Source organism: Xyrauchen texanus, chromosome 20 (genome assembly GCF_025860055.1).
Source record: "Xyrauchen texanus isolate HMW12.3.18 chromosome 20, RBS_HiC_50CHRs, whole genome shotgun sequence".
NCBI classification, from domain to species: Eukaryota; Metazoa; Chordata; class Actinopteri; order Cypriniformes; family Catostomidae; genus Xyrauchen; species Xyrauchen texanus.
Genome location: NC_068295.1, coordinates 9662651 through 9682578, shown reverse-complemented (window position 1 = coordinate 9682578; position 19928 = coordinate 9662651). Strand labels below are relative to the sequence as shown.

General features: G+C 41.1%; 1 protein-coding gene across 1 annotated transcript in view; it reads right to left on the bottom strand.

Moving 5' to 3' along the window:
* Positions 1-19928, bottom strand: part of LOC127661130 (lysosomal cobalamin transport escort protein LMBD1-like) — a 146326-nt gene that overhangs the window by 40293 nt on the left and 86105 nt on the right. The window contains exons 10-11 of the mRNA XM_052151709.1: positions 2063-2127; positions 1551-1653 (exon numbers count right to left, since the gene is read on the bottom strand). Coding sequence (XP_052007669.1) covers positions 1551-1653; positions 2063-2127 — 168 coding nt within the window. The remainder of the gene's footprint in view (positions 1-1550; positions 1654-2062; positions 2128-19928) is intronic.

Below are 19928 nucleotides of genomic sequence, written 5' to 3'. Positions count from 1 at the left end.
AAGTACTAGGGCATTGAAGGGTGTATCATCTATTCTAATAGCACATACATGACAGTAGAAAGGCTTTTATGATAGATTTTTTTGACTCCCCTTTTTGAGTCCAGTGAAACCAATGAGTTCTAGTGTGAAACTTCTACTTGTCAATCAACCACTGTGCTAAAAACAAGGTTTCTAAACTTTGCCGGTTAAAGCGCATACACACATGCACAAGTTCACATAACTGCATAGTCCCTAATGTAAACATAAAGTGTAACATGAGAAGCGCATCTATGAAGCTCAGGTTACTCAACTAAAATAACGGATAATTCTGCTCTAAAAGTGAGCCCTTATTAAATGCATGCATAATTGGTGAAATTATTTTTTTTTTACACAGTTTGTGCTTTAATATCATACATTGACAAACTGAAGTAATGATTGATGTATGCAGCCATGAAATCAGATACCCTCTTCTCAAAATCTAAACACAAAAGATATGCACAATACCAGGTGTAAATGATGATGGTGCCAGTTAATACACATCTGAAACACATATTAATAACAGGTAATATACAGGGCACATGCACAGCTGGAATGTGAGGGACAAAGAGTGAAGTCAAAACTGATGCACTAGGTTAAACTCTTTTTCTAGTTTCTTTTTTATCAAAATGACAGACAGAATTTTGAATAATTTGTCAATTTTTCAAAGATCGGTCAAATAATTGATTGTTAAGTTATTGTTTGTTCCCCACACTAAATAATGACCCTGAGATGCCACTGCTTGTATGGCAAGCCGAACAGACTTTTAACCATGTGCAGCATATGATTGATTGGGATCTACAGAGTATGATTAAATGTTTACTAGTTAAAATGCTAATTCTTGATATCAGCTATTAATATTTGAAAGTGTTAGTGAACATTTTATATTGCAGTAATTAGGTTTGCACTAGTACAAACTAAATATTATAAAAATATGTTGTTATAGTTTAAATAAATATTTTTCACTACATGAAATTACATTTTTGAATCGACATCAATTATTATCAAGAATTTACTTTGTTAATAGTGCAAAAACTAGCAATATCACTAGTAGTAACTCCATTCCTGATGTCTAGAATTAGCATTTTAACTAATACAAATTTAATTGTTGATATCTATAATTCATATCCTGCAAGATTAAAAGTCTGTTTGGCTTGCCATAGATCTTGGATTGGGATTTTTCATTGTTCATAAAAATCAATACTTTATTCTAATCTAATCAAAACTATTCTCTTAGGGAATTTTCACACAGTTGGTACAGGCTGGAGTTCTTATCTGTTGTGTGCAACCAATTGCAATTGGGATAAAAGCAAACCAGCTTTTCCTACTGAGTCATTGCGTACTGTAGCTACAGTTGTCAACAACTACCGCAGTACTCGATTTTGATGACATAAACAGCACAATACAGAGAAATTATATAATGTGAAAAGGGACCTGCGTAGGCAGGAGGAAAAGGAATTGAATTTAGATTAAGACCAAGCAATCGAACAATGTGTGAAGCCTTTGTGTCACTAGAAAGAGAGAACATAACTCACAGGTTGCAGTGCCAGCAGTAGCTCATTAAGAGGGTTGGTTAAGTTGGTCCCAAAGATGATAAATCCAGTGCTGATGCCAGCTGAATGTAAAGCCTTATCCAGACTGCAACAAGACAAACATATTTAACTACATCATCTCATATGAGACAGCATGTAAAACACTATAGTCATCCATGATCTGTTCCAAAATGAAGAACTGTGATGCATTATAAAGTATAAGCTCATTTAGAACTGTACAGGTGTTTGATGAATGTGTGTACAACAACAAAAACAGACAACCGTGGTTCTCCATCACTGACTGAATGTTCATTTTTTTAAATGACCTTCAATTGTACAGTGTTCCAGGGTGACTGCATTACCTCAATACTTTTTATTGAGGCAAGTAATTTGTTTTATAACTTCAGTGTATGTGGGGTTGTATGAAAGGCATTATGGATAAAGTGTGTTCCTCTTTGCAGTCTAGTCCGCTCACACATGACATGTGACATTAAGTGCAGGTTGATGGAACTCACTTGGAAATAAACAAGGTCACAATGAACAAAAGGGCCACCATGATAAAGCAGACCCCGAAGAGAATCTGAAAGGACATCAACATAAATAAAGTTACACCAGTATTGAGGAAACTCATTTGAAAATGTACATCTTTTTTTAATAAGTAGTGAGCACTTCTAAAAACACTTAAGGAGGCAATATTGTTTAAATCATGCTGAGAACATACAGTATATTTTTTAATTATTAATTTAAGACAGGGTGGCATGAGGAAAATAAAAAGCCAAATACTGCAGATATAAAAAATATATTTTTTTGTTTTGTTTCTTCATATATTTAAAAACTAATATATATATATATATATATATATATATATATATATATATATATATATACATATATATCACACACACACACACACACACACAAGTGGCCAAAGTTTTAAATAATGTACAGATTTTGCTCTTATGGAAAGGAATTTGACTTTTATTCATCAAAGTGGCATACTATGGGATCAATTCCATGCCACATATATTTGCAAAAATATAAAGTTTTGCAAAAGAAAAAAAGTATTGAGCAAAAAAAAAAATTATTTTTTTAAACAAAAATTAAGTATCACAAACGTAAAATAAAGTATCGAGAGAAAAAAGAAAGTTTTGCAAACAAAAATAAAGAATTGCAAAATATAAATAAAATATAGCAAAAACCAAGATATAATTAATTGCAAAAATCAATGACTGTTGTAAAAGAAAGTAAAGAACTTTGATCCTTTTTTATCTCTGCAACAGATTTTTAGGCAGCAATGATTTTGCCACACATCTTTTTCTTTGCAATGCCTACTAATTATTTTGCAATGCTCCTTTTAATCTGCATTTCCATCACGTGTGAGCTTGTGATACCGTTTTGCCTTTGCGCTTCACTTTTCTGTGCATTTCACTTTATGGCACTGTTTTGACGTGGGGGTGGAGTCAGGGGATTGGGGCGTGTACAACGGGCTCAGTGATGCCTCCCTGGAAGTTATGTCATTAGCTTGAGACACGGATCAAACATCATGGCTGAGCACAGGCATGCAGGTGGATCTCAGGTATATAAAGTTGATTGTTTCCTTTTATTTAATTAGCATTAAATGTGCTTTAACAGCGTTTGCTTCAGATAAAAAAGTTAGAGATCAGTTAAAGCGGTGGATTTATTAGCCATACTCGCTAACATAGCCAGCATCTGCAGTTTTTTCTCTCTCAATTGATTGATTCTTATGTTTACTTTATAGATTATAATTGTCTATACCATAGTATGTTGTCTTCTAAAAAAAAATTTAAACTTATATAAATAAATAGATGTTACATTATCACTGTTAAAGGAGACAATAAATAGATTACGAATAAAAAGTTAAACGATCGTAACAAATAAGCATCCCAGGAAACGATCTACAAACAATAAAAGAACATCACTTATAATGTTAATTGTGCAAAAGCAAAACAAATTTAACAGATTGATTTTTAAGAGTAGGTGCTGATAACCTGGTTATATCCTGCTCTACTCGAGGCAGAGAAACAGCAGGAGAAAGCTGTTGTTGTTGCTGCTGACCCGCCTGAATATGACCGAAGCTTTGAGTCAGAACACTAATAAGATTCGTCACGACATCTGGATATTCTCTCTGCTAAATGTGACATGGCAAATCATTACATGAGATGACCTTGATACACGTACATTTACTGTGAGCATTGTAAGAACTTAAGTAGCTTGTGAACAGGTTCGTTGAGCAATGGAGGAGTCAGGAGACAGCGAAGCAGGTTTGAAATCAGCACTTTAATTTCTTTCACGAACATACGACGGTCACCGCCGTAGGAATGTAAACATAAACAAAACAATATCACACTCAGTCTGTGGAGCTTACTGGATCCACTCTCTCTCTCCCTCTCGACACTTGGCGTCCCTTTAAATGTCTCTCTCCGTATCACTACAACAAGACACAGGTGTTAGAGATAATTACAAACCAGGTGACAAGCCTTACCGCTCTCTCTCTCCCGCAGACCGACACACGACCACGCCCCCCATGCCACATAGCTGTATAACGCAGGGTTAAGAATATAGGGGATGTGAACATTTTATATTTCAAAACTTTATTTTTAAAGACAGAACACATGCACATTTGTTACGATCGTTTAACATTTTATTTGTAATCTATTTATTGTCTCCTTTAACAGTGATAATGTTACATCTAAATATGGAGTTTACATTTTTTTTTAGAAGACAACATACTATGGTATAGACAATTATAAAATAAACATAAGAATCAATCAATAGTCCAATCAATCGAGAGAAAAAAAACTGCAGATGCTGGCTATGTTAGCGAGTATGGCTAATAAATCCACCGCTTTAACTGATCTCTAACCTTTTTATCTGAAGCAAACGCTGTTAAAGCACATTTAATGCTAATTAAATAAAAGGAAACAATCAACTTTATATACCTGAGATCCACCTGCATGCCTGTGCTCAGCCATGATGTTTGATCCGTGTCTCAAGCTAATGACATAACTTCCAGGGAGGCATCACTGAGCCCGTTGTACACGCCCCAATCCCCTGACTCCACCCACACGTCAAAACAGTGCCATAAAGTGAAACGCACAGAAAAGTGAAGCGCAAAGGCAAAACGGTATCACAAGCTCACACGTGATGGAAATGCAGATTAAAAGGAGCATTGCAAAATAATTAGTAGGCACTGCAAAGAAAAAGATGTGTGGCAAAAATCATTGCTGCCTAAAAATCTGTTGCAGAGATAAAAAAGGATCAAAGTTCTTTACTTTCTTTTACAACAGTCATTGATTTTTGCAATTAATTATATCTTGGTTTTTGCTATATTTTATTTATATTTTGCAATTCTTTATTTTTGTTTGCAAAACTTTCTTTTTTTCTCTCGATACTTTATTTTACGTTTGTGATACTTAATTTTTGTTTAAAAAAAAAAATGTTTTGCTCAATACTTTTTTTCTTTTGCAAAACTTTATTTTATTTTGCAATACTTTATATTTTTGCAAATATATGTGGCATGGAATTGATCCCATAGCATACAACTGATCACAATGTATAGTCAAGACATTAATAACATGAAAACTTATTATCACAATTTGAAAAACAGAATTTCTTATACTACTTGAAATAGTTCTCATCAAAAAATCCTCCACGTTCAGCAATGACCACTTTGCAGATCCTTAGCATTCTAGCTGTCAGTTTGTCCAGATACTCAGTTGATATTTCACCCCACGCACTTGCCATAGATGTGGATGTCTTGTCGGTTACTTCTCACGCACCTTACTGTCTAGCTGATCCCACAAAAGCTCAATGGGGTTAAGATCCATAACACTCTTTCTCTTACGAGAGGTTCTCTCGTATTGCGTAAGCTAGCTTACGCTACGGGAAAGATTCATCTTTTCTGAGATATTGAAGCCAAAAACTTATCCTTAATTTTGTATCCATTGTCAACGCAGTGCAGCAACTGCATACCTTGAGCGGGCTAGCTAGCGAGCTCATAGGTTGCTCTGCGGCAACTGCTGCAGCCTATAGACGAACTTGAGTGAACTTGCGTCCAATGACAGGCTCACGCCATCACTGTATCAAAGCCCGCCAAAATGGGCGTGGCTAGAGTGCATATAAGCATAAGTTCATAGGCTGGAACCCTGATTTTCATCTATTCAGCGAAGCTCTTCACATCTCTGAACTGCAGAAGCCGCGTCGCCGTTCGAGGGGCATCTAGCAAGCTTGGACAGCGTTCGAAGAAGCCGGCCGTCTTCGCCACCTTCAGCCGTCCTGCGAGCTACGCCATCCGGCAACGTATCCTTTTTAGAGCAAGCTAGTTCCTCAGCGAACTTCACAAAAAGAGCAACGAAGCGTCTTTTAAAGATGCCTCGCGACCACCTGCGCGCTCATGCCGCGCCCTCTCAGCCGGAGACCGCCACCTCATCTGTGCTCTCTGCCTGGGACTGGAACATGCAGAGCTCGCCTCGCTGATGGCGGATGCGACCTCTGCGAGGAGCTTCCGATGTCGACCCTGCGGGCTCGACTTGAAGCACTCAAAACCGAGCCGCCGGCCGCTTTCGCTTCGCCACGAGAAAGAAGCGGCGCCCCAAAGGCTGCCGGAACCGGTGTTAGAAGCGACTACCTCGCCAGAGCCTCTCCTCGAGCCTCGCTTTCACCCTAACCGCCCCCCCGGGACGTGCAGTTGCCGCCGAGCGACCGCACTGTTGCCATCTCGGATGACGAGGCGGAGGATAAGGGCTGCTGTTCCATCATGGCTTCGGACAGCGAGGAGAGGTCAGGCTCCTAAGCATCCTCCTAGGCCCAGGAATCCAGCAGGACCCGCGCGGAGTCGAGGAAGAACTAACGCCTCCTCACACAGGCCGCCGACCGCCTCGGGCTCGAAGTGGTCACCGCCCTCTGAGCAGGCTCCAACAGACTCGACGGCTGCTTTCTTCAGAGCCGCCGCCACGCTGGCGCCAGCGTCCGGCCACTCCCTTCCTGCCGGAACTCCACGCCGAGCTCTCTAAATCGTGGAACGCGCCTCTCTCGGCCAGGAACCAATCCCATGTCTCCACCTCTCTTGCTTCGGTGGACGGCGCCACCGAGAGGGGCTACTCTTCCATCCCCCTGGTTGAGGATTCGGTAGCAGCACACCTTTGCCCGCCCTCCGCGAGATGGCGGTCTAAGCCAGTGCTCCCGTCTAAGGCCTGCAGAACTACTTCCGCCTGTGTTGGCCGCGCCTATGCCGCCGCCGGCCAAGCCGCATCTGCTCTGCATTCCATGGCCGTTTTACAGATCCTTCAAGCGGACCTTCTCGGAGAATGGGATGAGAAAGGCAGGCACCCAGAGGCTGTTTCAGATCTAAGGAGCGCGACGGATCTCGCCCTTCGCGCCACCAAAGCTGCAGCTCAAGCCCTAGGGAAGTGCATGGCCGCGCTGACTGTGACCGAGAGACACCTATGGCTAACGCTAGCTGATATGGGAGAAGCTGTGCGCTCCACATTCCTCAACGCGCCGCTCTCTCCGTCCGGTCTCTTCGGTTCTGCGGTGAGTGGCATTGTTGACTGTTTCTCGGAAGTCCAGAAAGCTGCCCAAGCCATGAATCTCTTCCTGCCTCGTCGCGCTAGCTCCTCTGCAGGCCGCCCACGTGACCAGCCTCCTGCACGAGCCTCTTCACAGCGCCCAGCTCAGCAAAGCCAGACTTCTCAGCGTCGACAGGGCGGCCGCCCTAGAACGCGCTCAGACAGCCGCCGCAGACCGCCGCCCCCCCGCGGGCCTCGGCCTAAATTGCGCTGAAACCTGACCAACCGAAGTCCTCCTAGCTTTCTTAAGGAAACGACGGCTCAGTCCCGCCGCGGCCGGACCACCGTCAAAGCTTCGCCCCCTGTCAGTCCCCTTCTCTCAGGCTACTGCAGTGGTGGATTCAGCAGCCAACAAGCCGGTGATACTGCCCACTTGCCTGCACTCAAATGCCGTTTTCACGGCGAACAAAATAAATTTTGTGAAAAGAAAACCTGCCTTATGTGTAGAAAATGTGCCCACAACCCAGTGTTCACCCCTACACACAAGCATTACACTTCCCGTGTCCCTATCAGAGCCCACTCACATAAAGCAGGCACAGCCGGCTCGAGTGTTAGAGTCAATAAACGTGCCCACGAATCCGTGCGCGCGCCCCTTGTCTGCTCGCTCTGTCACATGGCCAGCAAACACCTCTCTGTATGTAAGTCCCATGCCCGTGACTATGCTCGCGCATCACTTCACAGATGTGACTCTTTCCCCATTCACCTCAATCGGGAAGTCACTCACAGAACAGCCTGTCCCTGCTGTCTGCGAGCAGTCATGCATAAGCACAGTAAGCGCGCTCACACATTCTGTTCAGCTCGCTGTGTGCGGCAATCAGGGTGACTTGGCCATTCACCCTCTAGCATTACGCTTCAAAGCGTGGAAAGCTATCCCAGGGATATCCAAATGGGTGTTAAGCACAATAAAACAGGGCTATTTTCTACAGTTCGGTCGCCGCCCTCCCCGATTCAGAGCGCGGCTCGAAACTACTGTGAACACGGAAGCAGCCTTCATGCTTCATTCAGAAATAGCAAACCTTCTGTGCAAAAGGGCCATAGAGAGAGTGCCACCTTCTCTGAGCGAGTCGGGGTTTTACAGCCGTTATTTTCTTGTCCCCAAGAAAGACGGCGGACTCAGACCAATATTAGATCTCAGGGTTTTGAACAAGGTGCTCGCAAAAAGACCGTTCAAAATGCTTACAATCAGGAAACTCCTCGCGCATGTGCGCCAGGGGGACTGTTCTCCTCAGTCATCTGAACAGTTTGGGTCTTGCAGTCAATTGGACCAAGAGCTCACTACAGCCCAGTCAGGCAATTTCCTTCCTTGGAATAGAACTAGACTCCATGGCGATGACGGCTCGCTTATCTACACAGCCGGCCGTGTTCAGCGACTAGCCGTGTCCTTTCAGATGAACAGCCTCACGCCTCTGAAAAAATTTCCGAGAATGCTAGGTTACATGGCCTCAGCCGCAGCAGTACTTCAGCTGGGTTTACTGTGCATGCGCCCGCTTCAGCATTGGCTAAACACCCGCGTGTTTTGCCGGGCTTGGGCCACGGGCCGCCAGCAGATCAGAGTGACTCAGACCTGTCTCTCAGCTCTGCAGCCCTGGGCAGTGGCCGAATGGTATCAGCGGGGAGTGACGATGGGAGCTGTATCTCGCCGAAAAGTCATCTCGACAGACGCGTCCAACACGGGTTGGGGCGCGGTCTGCGAGGGCTCTCCGGTTTTTGGCCTATGGTCAGTTCAGGAAAAGCTCCTTCACATAAATTGTCTGGAAATGATAGCGGTCGAGTACGCGCTCGTGCGCTTCCTCACGGTCATTCAGGGTCACCACGTCCTGGTCCGTTCGGACAATAGATCTGTGGTATCCTATCTAAACCGTCAGGGCGGTGTCAGATCCAGGAACCTCTTCCATCTGACAAAACGCATACTGAGTTGGTCCCAGTGCCACCTGCGCTCGCTGAGGGCGACGCACGTGCCAGGCCACCTGAACGACGGCCCAGACAGACTGTCCAGAGACAATATTTCCCCAGGGGAATGGTCCCTGCACGCTCAAACAGTCCAGAAGTTATGGAGCATATTCGGCAGAGCAGAGATAGACCTCTTTAGCGCCAGAAGAGAACTCTCACTGCCCAGTATTTTTCTCGAAAAGCGAGGACGCGCTGGCCCAGGACTGGCCCAGGACTGGCCCAACCGCCCGCTTTACGCCTTCCCTCCCGTCTCGCTATTGCCACAGGTAATGCAGAGGATCAGGGAAACGCGTCACTCGGTGCTCCTCATAGCCCCGCGCTGGGAGAATCAGACATGGTTCCCGGAGCTTACGCAGCTGTCACTGACAGCCCCGTGGCCTATTCCAGTGAGCGCAGATCTCCTCTCTCAAGCTCGCGGCACGATCTGGCATCCCCACCCAGAGCGCTGGGCGCTGCACGCGTGGGTGATCAACGACTACCCGTCGCTTTGCCAGAAGGAGTAATAAACACTATCATACATGCTAGAGCCCCTTCCACGAGAAGACTCTATGCGTCCAAATGGTCTGTGTTTTCAAAATGGTGCACCGACAGAGACCTGGACCCACGGACATGTGGGGTGTCGTCGCTGCTCGTGTTTTTACAAGAGCTGCTGGATAAGGGCAGATCCCCATCCACGCTCAAAGTGTACGTGGCGGCCGTCGCGGCGTTCGCTGAACCCCTGCACAGCCAGTCACTGGGAAAAAACGAGCTGGTCATCCGCTTCCTCAGGGGAGCTAGAAGGATGAACCCCCCGCGCCCCCCATCGGTTCCTATCTGCGATCTTTCCGTAGTTCTCGAAGCTATGAAAGCCGCTTCGAGACCGCTTAAATCCGTAGATTTGAAATACCTTTCACTCAAAACCGTTTTTCTGACTGCCCTGTCATCAGTTAAACGTGTGGGAGACCTTCACGCGCTGTCTCTCAGCGCTGCGTGTCTTGAGTTTGGACCAAGTGACTCCAAGGTCATTTTAAAGCCTAGACACGGCTATGTCCCCAAGGTGATCGGTACTCCTTTCAGAGCACAAATCATTTCCCTATCGGCGCTGCCAGCATCCGATAGCGAACGCGACGCCAATCTCCTTTGCCCAGTCAGGGCACTGAGATTGTATACTGCGCGCTCCGCCTCTTCCAGACGCTCTGAGCAGCTTTTCGTTTCATTCGGAGGGCGCACCAAGGGTTTCGCCGCCTCGAAACAGACACTGTCTAGGTGGATAGTGGACGCTATTGCTGCCGCGTACGCGTCAAAAGACCTACCATGCCCGTTAGGCATTAGGGCTCACTCCACTAGAGGCATGGCCTCCTCGTGGGCATGGTCCAGCTGGATTTCCATTCATGACATATGTGTGGCAGCGGGCTGGGCTTCCCCCTCCACCTTTGTCAGATTTTACAATCTGGAAGTGCCCGCCCTGCAGGCGAAACTACTAGCGGTTTAATACGCTACAGCTCCACTGATGAGCTGCACTGATGGGACACATTCCACACAGACCGGCACCGCCGCTCTGTCTTTTCCTTCCCACTATGTGCTTATGTATTACACACACACTGGCCCGCACTCTTGCCGGCCAAATATTATTCCCCCACTCACAAGGGCTCCCCCGGGTCCCCCCACCCCCGGGGCTCATGCAGTGGATGCTTGGCGCGCACGGCGTTGACAATGGGTTCCCATAGCATAAGCTAGCTTACGCAATACGAGAGAACCTCTCGTAAGAGAACGAATCGGTTACCTTACGTAACCTCGGTTCTCTCTAGAAGTGCTCGCGCCACGAGCGATTTTCGCTTCATTCAATGAAAACCAGGGTTCCAGCCTACGAACTTACGCTTATATGCACTCTAGCCACGCCCATTTTGGCAGGCTTTGATACAGTGACGGCGCGGGCGCCTGTCATTGCACGCAAGTTCACTCAAGTTCGTCTATAGGCTGCAGCAGTTGCCGCAGAGCAACCTATGAGCTCGCTAGCTAGCCTGCTCAAGGTATGCAGTTGCTGCACTGCGTTGACAATGGATACAAAATTAAGGATAATTTTTTGGCTTCAATATCTCAGAAAAGATTAATCTTTCCCGTAGCGTAAGCTAGCTTACGCAACACTCTCTCTTCTAGAGAGAACCGAGGTTACGTAAGGTAACCGATTCGTTTCCAATGATCTGTTGTCCAATGTCTGCGTTTCTTTGCCCACTCTAACCTTTTCTTTTTGTATTTCTGTTTCAAAAGTGGCTTTTTCTTTGCAATTCATCCCATAAGGCCTGCACCCCTGAGTCTTCTCTTTACTGTTGTACATGAAACTGGTATTGAGTGGGTAGAATTCAATGAAGCTGTCAGCTGAGGACATGTGAGGCATCTATTTCTCAAACTAGAGACTCTGATGTACTAATCCTCTTGTTAAGTTGTACATCTGGTCTTCCACATCTCTGTCTGTCCTTGTTAGAGCCAGTTGTCCTTTGTCTATGAAGACTGTAGTGTACACCTTTGTATAAAATCTTCAGCTTCTTGACAATTTCAATGATTGTTTAGCCTTCATTCCTCAAAACAACGATTTAGTGAGTTTCTAGAGAAAGCTGTTTATTTATTGCCATTTTTGAACAAATATTGACCTTAAGACATGCCAGTCTATTGCATAGATTATATATATATATATATATATATATATATATATATATATATATATATATATAAAGCTGAGTAAAATTAACTGTCTGAACAAACCATTTCACTAAAATGTATTTGACTTCCCATGCTACTTAAGAGAGACATTCTAGGAGAGATCACATTTGATCATTGCTCGTTCAGTAATACAATCCCTGGCAAAAAGTATAGACACTTAGAGGATGTTCACCCAGCTTTTTTCCACATCACAGATATGACACAAAAAAAAAAAGTTTAATAGCTGAACATTCTGTCTTTGTGAAACATCCCTCAAACAAATTAGATTACATTATTTTAATTAATAGATTATTATTATTATTATTATTATATTTTCAGATCAAGTAGAGGAAAAACAAATGGAATCACTCAATGCTGAGGAAAAAATTATGGAATCATCATTAAAATAAAAAGAAATAAAAAAATCACAATTAGTCCTTTGCTGCTCCTCCTCTGGCTTTTAAGACAGCCTGAAATATTTGAGGCAAGAACTTTACTAATTAAAAACATTATTCTCCATCAAGCTGGTTCAACCATCTTGAATAGCGGGTGACAGATCAGCTTTGCAGGCCTTGTCATGGACCACTTTCTTAAATTTTCACCATAAATTTTAAATCAGATTGAGGTCCGGACTGTTTGCTGGCCATGTCATTGAGTTGATATGCCTTTCCTGAGGAAAAGCTGTAATACTCTTTGCTCTGTGGCAAGATGTATCATCATTCTAAAATGACTTCATCATCAACAAACCTATTTTCTATCAATGGAATGAGAAAAGTGTCCAAAATTTCAATGAGCACATGTACCATCTCCCCTGGTCCTTTACCTGACATGCAACCCCATATCATAAATGACTGGGGAAATGTGATTGTTTTCTTCAGGCAGTCATCTTTATATGTTTCATTAGAACAGCACCAGACAAAAGTTCAAGTATCATCGCCTTGGCCAATGCAGATTTGTGATTCATCACTGAATATCACCTTCATCCAATCATCCACACTCCATGATTGCTTCTGTTTAGCCCACTGTAGCCTTGTTTTCTTCTGTTTAAGTTTTAGTGCTGTTTTTTGTTTGGCTTTTCTATATGTAAATCCCCTTTCATTCAGGCAATTTCTTACAGTTCTGTCACAAACATTGACTCCTGTTTCCGGCCATTTGTTTTTCATTTGTTTTGATGTGCATTTTCTACTTTCAAGGCATATTCATTTCAGTTTTCTATCCTGACGCTTTAAAGTCTTCCTTGGTCTACCCATATGTTTTCCTTTTAGAACCTTTTCATTTTGTTTATACTTGCACCAAATTTTAGACACCGCTGACTGGGAACAGCAAACTTCTTTTGCCACACTCCATGTTGGATTTTATTCTTGAAAGAGTTTTATAATCCTTTTCATTGTTTCAATTGACAACTCTCTTGTTGGGACCATGTTTCCTTTCAATTAGTCATGTCCAACAGTTCGTTAAGGTCTGTAAACACTCTCTTTTAACTGCAGACTAATTTGCATTTTTAGACTTATTTGATAGCTGGTATTTGTTTTAGAAATACAAATTATAAGGTGATTCCATAATTTGTTTCTCAACATTGAGTGATTCCATCATTATTTCCAGTACTTGATCTGGAAAAAATATACCATTAATTAAAATATTGTAATTTAATTTGTTTGAGTGATGTTTCATGAAGCCAGAATGTTCAGCTATTAAACAAAAATTGTTTTTGTAGCAAATAAACAATTCATAGATATGACACAAAGTAAAAAAGCTAGGTGAACATCCTCCTAAGTGTGATGATTCCATAATTTTTGCCAGAGGCTGTATGTTTGAGTGCACAGAATATAACATATAACAGTAATGTACTGCAGCTTTTTGTTACACTACATTACTTGTAAGAAAAACTAGATAAAAAAATAAAAATAAAAATCCTTAACTACCGTCACATTCTTCCCCAAAGCTGATTTACAAACATGCACATATACATATATACACAACACTTCAGCACAGAATGTCTGTTCCAAAGATTTAAATGTTTCCTATTGGTCCATCGTGGCTAACGCATAGGTTGTGTCATATTTACACTTGACCATATGATGTGTTCCACCTCAGCCTGACACAGGGTGATATGAATTACCTGGTCATTCACTCTCTAAATAAGTAATGGATTGAACCACAAAGCAAAGAGTAACTGAACAAAGACACAAACACACTCACATCACATTTTTTTTTTCCGGAATTGCCGAATCATCCACCGAAGACCCAGAAAAATCTGTTAAGGACTTCATGGTTAACCAGCTCAAACTTACACCAGAGACTGTGGAGCGCATCACCTTCCATCGCGTACATCGTTTAGGACAGAAACTCCTCAACTCCACTCGACCCATCATCTTAAAATTTGAACATTTCAAACAAAAAGTACTGGTTCAGCGACAGGGCCGGCAGCTAAAAGGGACCCATTACGGATTCAACGACCAATTTCCACAAGAAATCATCCGCAGACGTAAGCTACTCTTCCCCATCCGCAAGACAATGATGAATCAAGGTAAAAAAGCAATCATTACAGTAGACAAATTATATATTGATGGACAATTGTTCAGAGACAAGGACACTACTCCCTGGCTTTACTAATTCTAGAAACTGTGAAATGATGTATAGACAAAAGACCCCTGCCCCCACACACTCACACACACACACATATACATATGCAGACCTATGCTCACACAACATAATTATGAAATAAACACTATAGGTTCATGCAATTAAAATTCTTAACTTGGAATATTCGTGGAGTTGCTTCTCAAACAAAAAAAAACAAAGTCCTAAGTAACCTAAACAATACGCAAGCTGATATATGTCTTCTACAGGAAACACATTTCTCACAATCTACACAAAACAGTTTAAAAACTACACATTTTAACCACTGTTTTTCCTCCTACTTTAATTCAAAACAAAGAGGAGTGTGCATGTTAATAAACAAAAAAATACAATTTAACCACCATACAACCATTTCTGACCGTTTTATCATTATTAACATTTCAATCAATAATAATCCAATCACAATTGGCAACATTTATGGACCAAACTCTGATGATCCCTCCTGCTTTTTAAATTTCTTTTCCTCTTTTTCAAACCTTTCCAGCGGTCCAATAATTATAGGGGGAGACTATAACACTGTAATCAATCCATCATTGGACAGGTCAAAACATACAGGGAAATCCTGGCAGTCCTCCAAAACAATAAAACAGTTCATGAGTGATTTTGGTCTTGGTGATGGTTGGAGGCTACAACACCCACTCGCCAGAGAATACACTTTTAATTCTAATGTCCACGAAACCTACTCCCGCATTGATTTCTTTCTAACCAGTAATTTAATCATACCAAATATCATAGAAACCAAAATTCATCCCATCATTATTAGTGATCATTCTCCGGTAACTCTCACATGGAACCCACCTGCAATACAGAGGCACCCCACCAGATGGCGTTTTAATACATCTCTCTTGAAAGATCTAGAATTTGACAGCTACTTCAGGAGAGAGTGGACATCCTTCCTTGAAGTAAATGACTCTCCAAAGTCACCAGCATCACTGCTCTGGGAAACATGGAAAGTAGTATTACGGGGAAAAATTATATCATATTCAGTCCATAAAAAAAAGAAGGACAAAGAAAAAGAAGTCCAACTGGAAGAAAAAAAAAAAATTTAGAAATTTTACATGCAAATAACCAATCAAAAACCATCTATAAAGAACTAAGAAAAAATAAATTTTTGCTTAATGAAATAATAAACAAAAGAAACCAGTTTCTGATTCACAGACTTCGTCAAGAAACTTTCCACCATAGCAATAAATCCGGAAAATATCTAGCCAGTCAAATTAAAAGAAATAAAGAAAAAACAGCTATAACCTCCATTAGAAACTCAGCAGGAAGCTAACTAATTCACCAATTGAGATAAACAAAATATTTAAAGAATACTATACAAAATTATATTCATCTGATCTGGACCCAAACCAAGAAGACATAACCCAATTCCTCGATAACACCATTCTACCAAAACTTAATCTGGAACAAATGAACTCTCTTGAATTACCAATCACTGAAAAAGAACTTCACTCTGAGCTAAAACACATGCAAAATAATAAAGCACCAGGACCGGATGGCTTCCCTGCTGAGTTCTACGAACATTTTTGGTCAATTTTATACCCACTATTTAGTAGAACAATAACGGAAATAAAACATAATGCAAAATTCCCATTCCACATGAATACAGCGCTCATATCACTCATTCCTAAACCTAACAAAGACCACACCCTTACATCTAACTACCGTCCTATTTCACTTATAAATGTCGACATAAAAATTATTAGCAAAGCATTATCCCATAGAATTGAAAAAATTATACCTTATATCATCCACCCTGATCAGACCGGCTTTATAAAAGGCAGACACGCATCCAACAATACCCACAGGTTATTCAATTTAATGCATTACTCATTAGTACAACAGAAAGATACTCTCATTGCCACATTAGACGCTGAAAAAGCTTTTGATAGGGTCAACTGGAAATTTTTATTCACCACATTACAAAAATTTGGCTTTGAGAGTAATTTATTAACTGGATCAAGATTTTATACACATCACCATCTGCCACAGTCACAACCAATGGACTAACCTCACAAAGCTTCACACTGTACAGGGGGACGAGGCAGGGATGTCCACTCTCTCCATCCCTATTCACTATTTTTATTGAACCCTTAGCAGCAGCTATCCGCCAAAACCCAGCAATCAAAGGTATTGAAACACTACAACAAACACATAAAATTTCACTTTATGCAGATGATATTCTACTATTTATACAAGAACCTCTAGCATCTACTCAAGAAATAATTAAAACAATCCAGTCCTTTTCAAAAATATCAGATTACGCAATAAACTGGAATAAATCTTCCGTCCTCCCTTTACATAAAACCAAATGGGATGTGGCACCCCACCAATCACCTATACCTATATGTCATGATTACATCACTTACTTAGGCATTAAGATTCCCTCCAGACTGTCAGAGTTGGTAACACTCAACTTCACACCACTGCTAAAAAAAATAGAAGACGATTTGCTTCGATGGCTCAACGTTCCAATTAGTACAACAGAAAGATACTCTCATTGCCACATTAGACGCTGAAAAAGCTTTTGATAGGGTCAACTGGAAATTTTTATTCACCACATTACAAAAATTTGGCTTTGGAGAGTAATTTATTAACTGGATCAAGATTTTATACACATCACCATCTGCCACAGTCACAACCAATGGACTAACCTCACAAAGCTTCACACTGTAAAGGGGGATGAGGCAGGGATGTCCACTCTCTCCATCCCTATTCACTATTTTTATTGAACCCTTAGCAGCAGCTATCCGCCAAAACCCAGCAATCAAAGGTATTGAAACACTACAACAAACACATAAAATTTCACTTTATGCAGATCTCCATAATTGGCAGGATAGCAGTAATAAAAATGACGACTTTACCAAAAATTAATTATCTATTTTCAATGATTCCAACCCACCCCACACTCACTTGGTTTAAATCACTAGACTCCATTATCACTCACTTCTACTGGAAAAATAAAACACCAAGGATAAAACTCACTACACTACAAAAAAACAAGGTTCAAAGAGGACTAGAAGCACCCAATTTTTATTATTACTCAATGGCTAACCAACTGCAATATATATACAAATGGATCCACCCCACCCAATCCGATACTATATGGCTAGATATAGAACAATCACTATGCAAAGAATTAAATATAGCTGACATACCATTCCTCACCAAATCAATCAAACAACACACGTTTTAATGCAGTAACTATAGCTGCCACTCTGACAGCCTGGTGGAAATTTCACCAAATCACAAATTCTATACTAGCTCCATCTCACCCCACTGTGGAATAACCATGACTTCATAAGCAATAAGAAAACACTGAATTTTGGCACATGGGCTGAAAGGGGTACCACCCACATTAACCATATTTTCAAAACTAACACATTAACAACATTTCCGCAATTGGCCCAGGAGTTTGGCATCGGGAGCAATGAATTTTTAAAATACTTACAACTCAAATCTTCTGTTCTGGCAAAAATAAACATCAGAGCCACAAATTTAGAACTTCCACCGGCAATATCAGACTTGGTTAACATTTCCTCTCCAAAGAAACTTCTCTCTAAAATATACAAAATGATTTCAAATCAACTTCAGACCATAGACTTACCAACAATAAAATGGGAAAACGATCTTTCAATAGCTCCTGATCCCAACTTCTGGACCCAAATCTGTAAAAACATCTTTCTCATGTCCAAAAATGCAAATCTTCAATTAATACAATACAAAACACTTCATAGAACACATTACACGGGCAATAGATTAGCCAAAATGGGTTTCACATCAGAAGTTTGCACACATTGCAATCACAATTCTATAGATACATACATCCATGCAACCTGGCACTGCACTCCAATCAAGCACTTTTGGGAAGAGGTCACACAGTCACTATCCACTATGGTCGGCTACCACATCCCACTATCGCCCTCTCTTTGCTTGTTGGGGGACCTCACAATAATCACTGATAAAACTATAAACTCTAAAATGCTCCTCATAGCTCTAACCATCGCAAAGAAAACTATCCTCATGAACTGGAAAACTCATAACAAAATACACATTAACCAATGGAAAAATCTTATTACAGACTTCATTACAATGGAATACACATCTCCCCCTTATAATTACGCATCTGAAACCGACCTCTGCCATCCAACACTTTCTGATCTCTTACAACTATGAATCCTCTCTCTCCTTTCAACTTCGACTCCTCCCACCTTTTTAATCAACCCACGGATATTACTATATTTTTGTTATTTTTGTCATCATTGCCATTATTATCATTATTGTTACTGTTATGATTACTATATATATATAATTTATTTTTTTTTTTTTGCTGTTGTTATTGTCCTTGCTCTCATCATCGCTATCACCATTGCCATCATTGTCATCAGTATCATTATTGTTATTATTAATACTATTATTATTATTACCATTGTTAGTACTGTTTTGGAATTACTAACCTGGTGTTTTCACTACTGCTGTAGTTAAATCAATTGATTGTTTCCAAAATTCCCCCTAATCTTTTCATGTGTTTTTAATGCATCACAACGTAGAATAGAGAGGAAAAGAGAAAAAGGAAAGGGGAAAGGGGAAAGGGAAAAAAAGGAAAAAAGAAAGGAAAAAGGAGAAAAAAATAAATAAAATAAAATGTATGTATGTATATATACACTGAAAAACCTCAAACACTTAGGCAGGCAAGACAGGAGAGAAGTGGTTTCCATGGGACAGCATCTCTGTCCCAAGTTGAGACACTCTCACACTGTACCCCTTGTTTTAATGCACATTAAACACTACACATAACATACAAAAAAAAATAAATTAAAAAATAAATAAATAAATATTTTTAGGAGAAAATAGGGATTGAAGAGATGTGGGGGGAGGGTTATCTTATATTATCTTATTAAAGTATCTTTTATTTTTGAAGAGTGCTGACAATGGTAAGTGTTACATAGGAGGAAAGATGGAAATAAGAATAGAAATAAAAATTGACTGATACAATGTTGGCAGCATGTTGGTAGTGAGGAGTGGTGGTGGTGATGGTAATGATGATGGTAATAAATAATAAATGGTTATTTTGCTTATGCACACACACACACACACACACACACACACAGTTATTTTCACTTCTGGAATTATGGAATTACTATATTGTTCGTTAATGCACTATTTTGGTTTGTATGTCTGTCTGTTAATAATAAAAAAAAAAACACACTCACATCCACAAAGCAAAACAAAAGCAATATGCCAGAATGAACGGCTGCCTTTGACTGGACTCCTGGAGCTCACGTCTGCTCGACTTGACTTGAGGGAGTAAACAAAACCCTGACGTGTGCAGTAATCACTCCAGATTTTCGCAAAAACAAAGGAAGGAAGATAGGTGGCAGAAAAATAAATAAATAAAATCAAAACAAGTGCAGAAGAGACAGGGGGGAGAGATATGTGAACAGAAGAGGGACCAACGACACAGAGAGACAAAACAAAATGACAGCAGAGGGACAATTGGACAGATATTTACTATATACTGTAT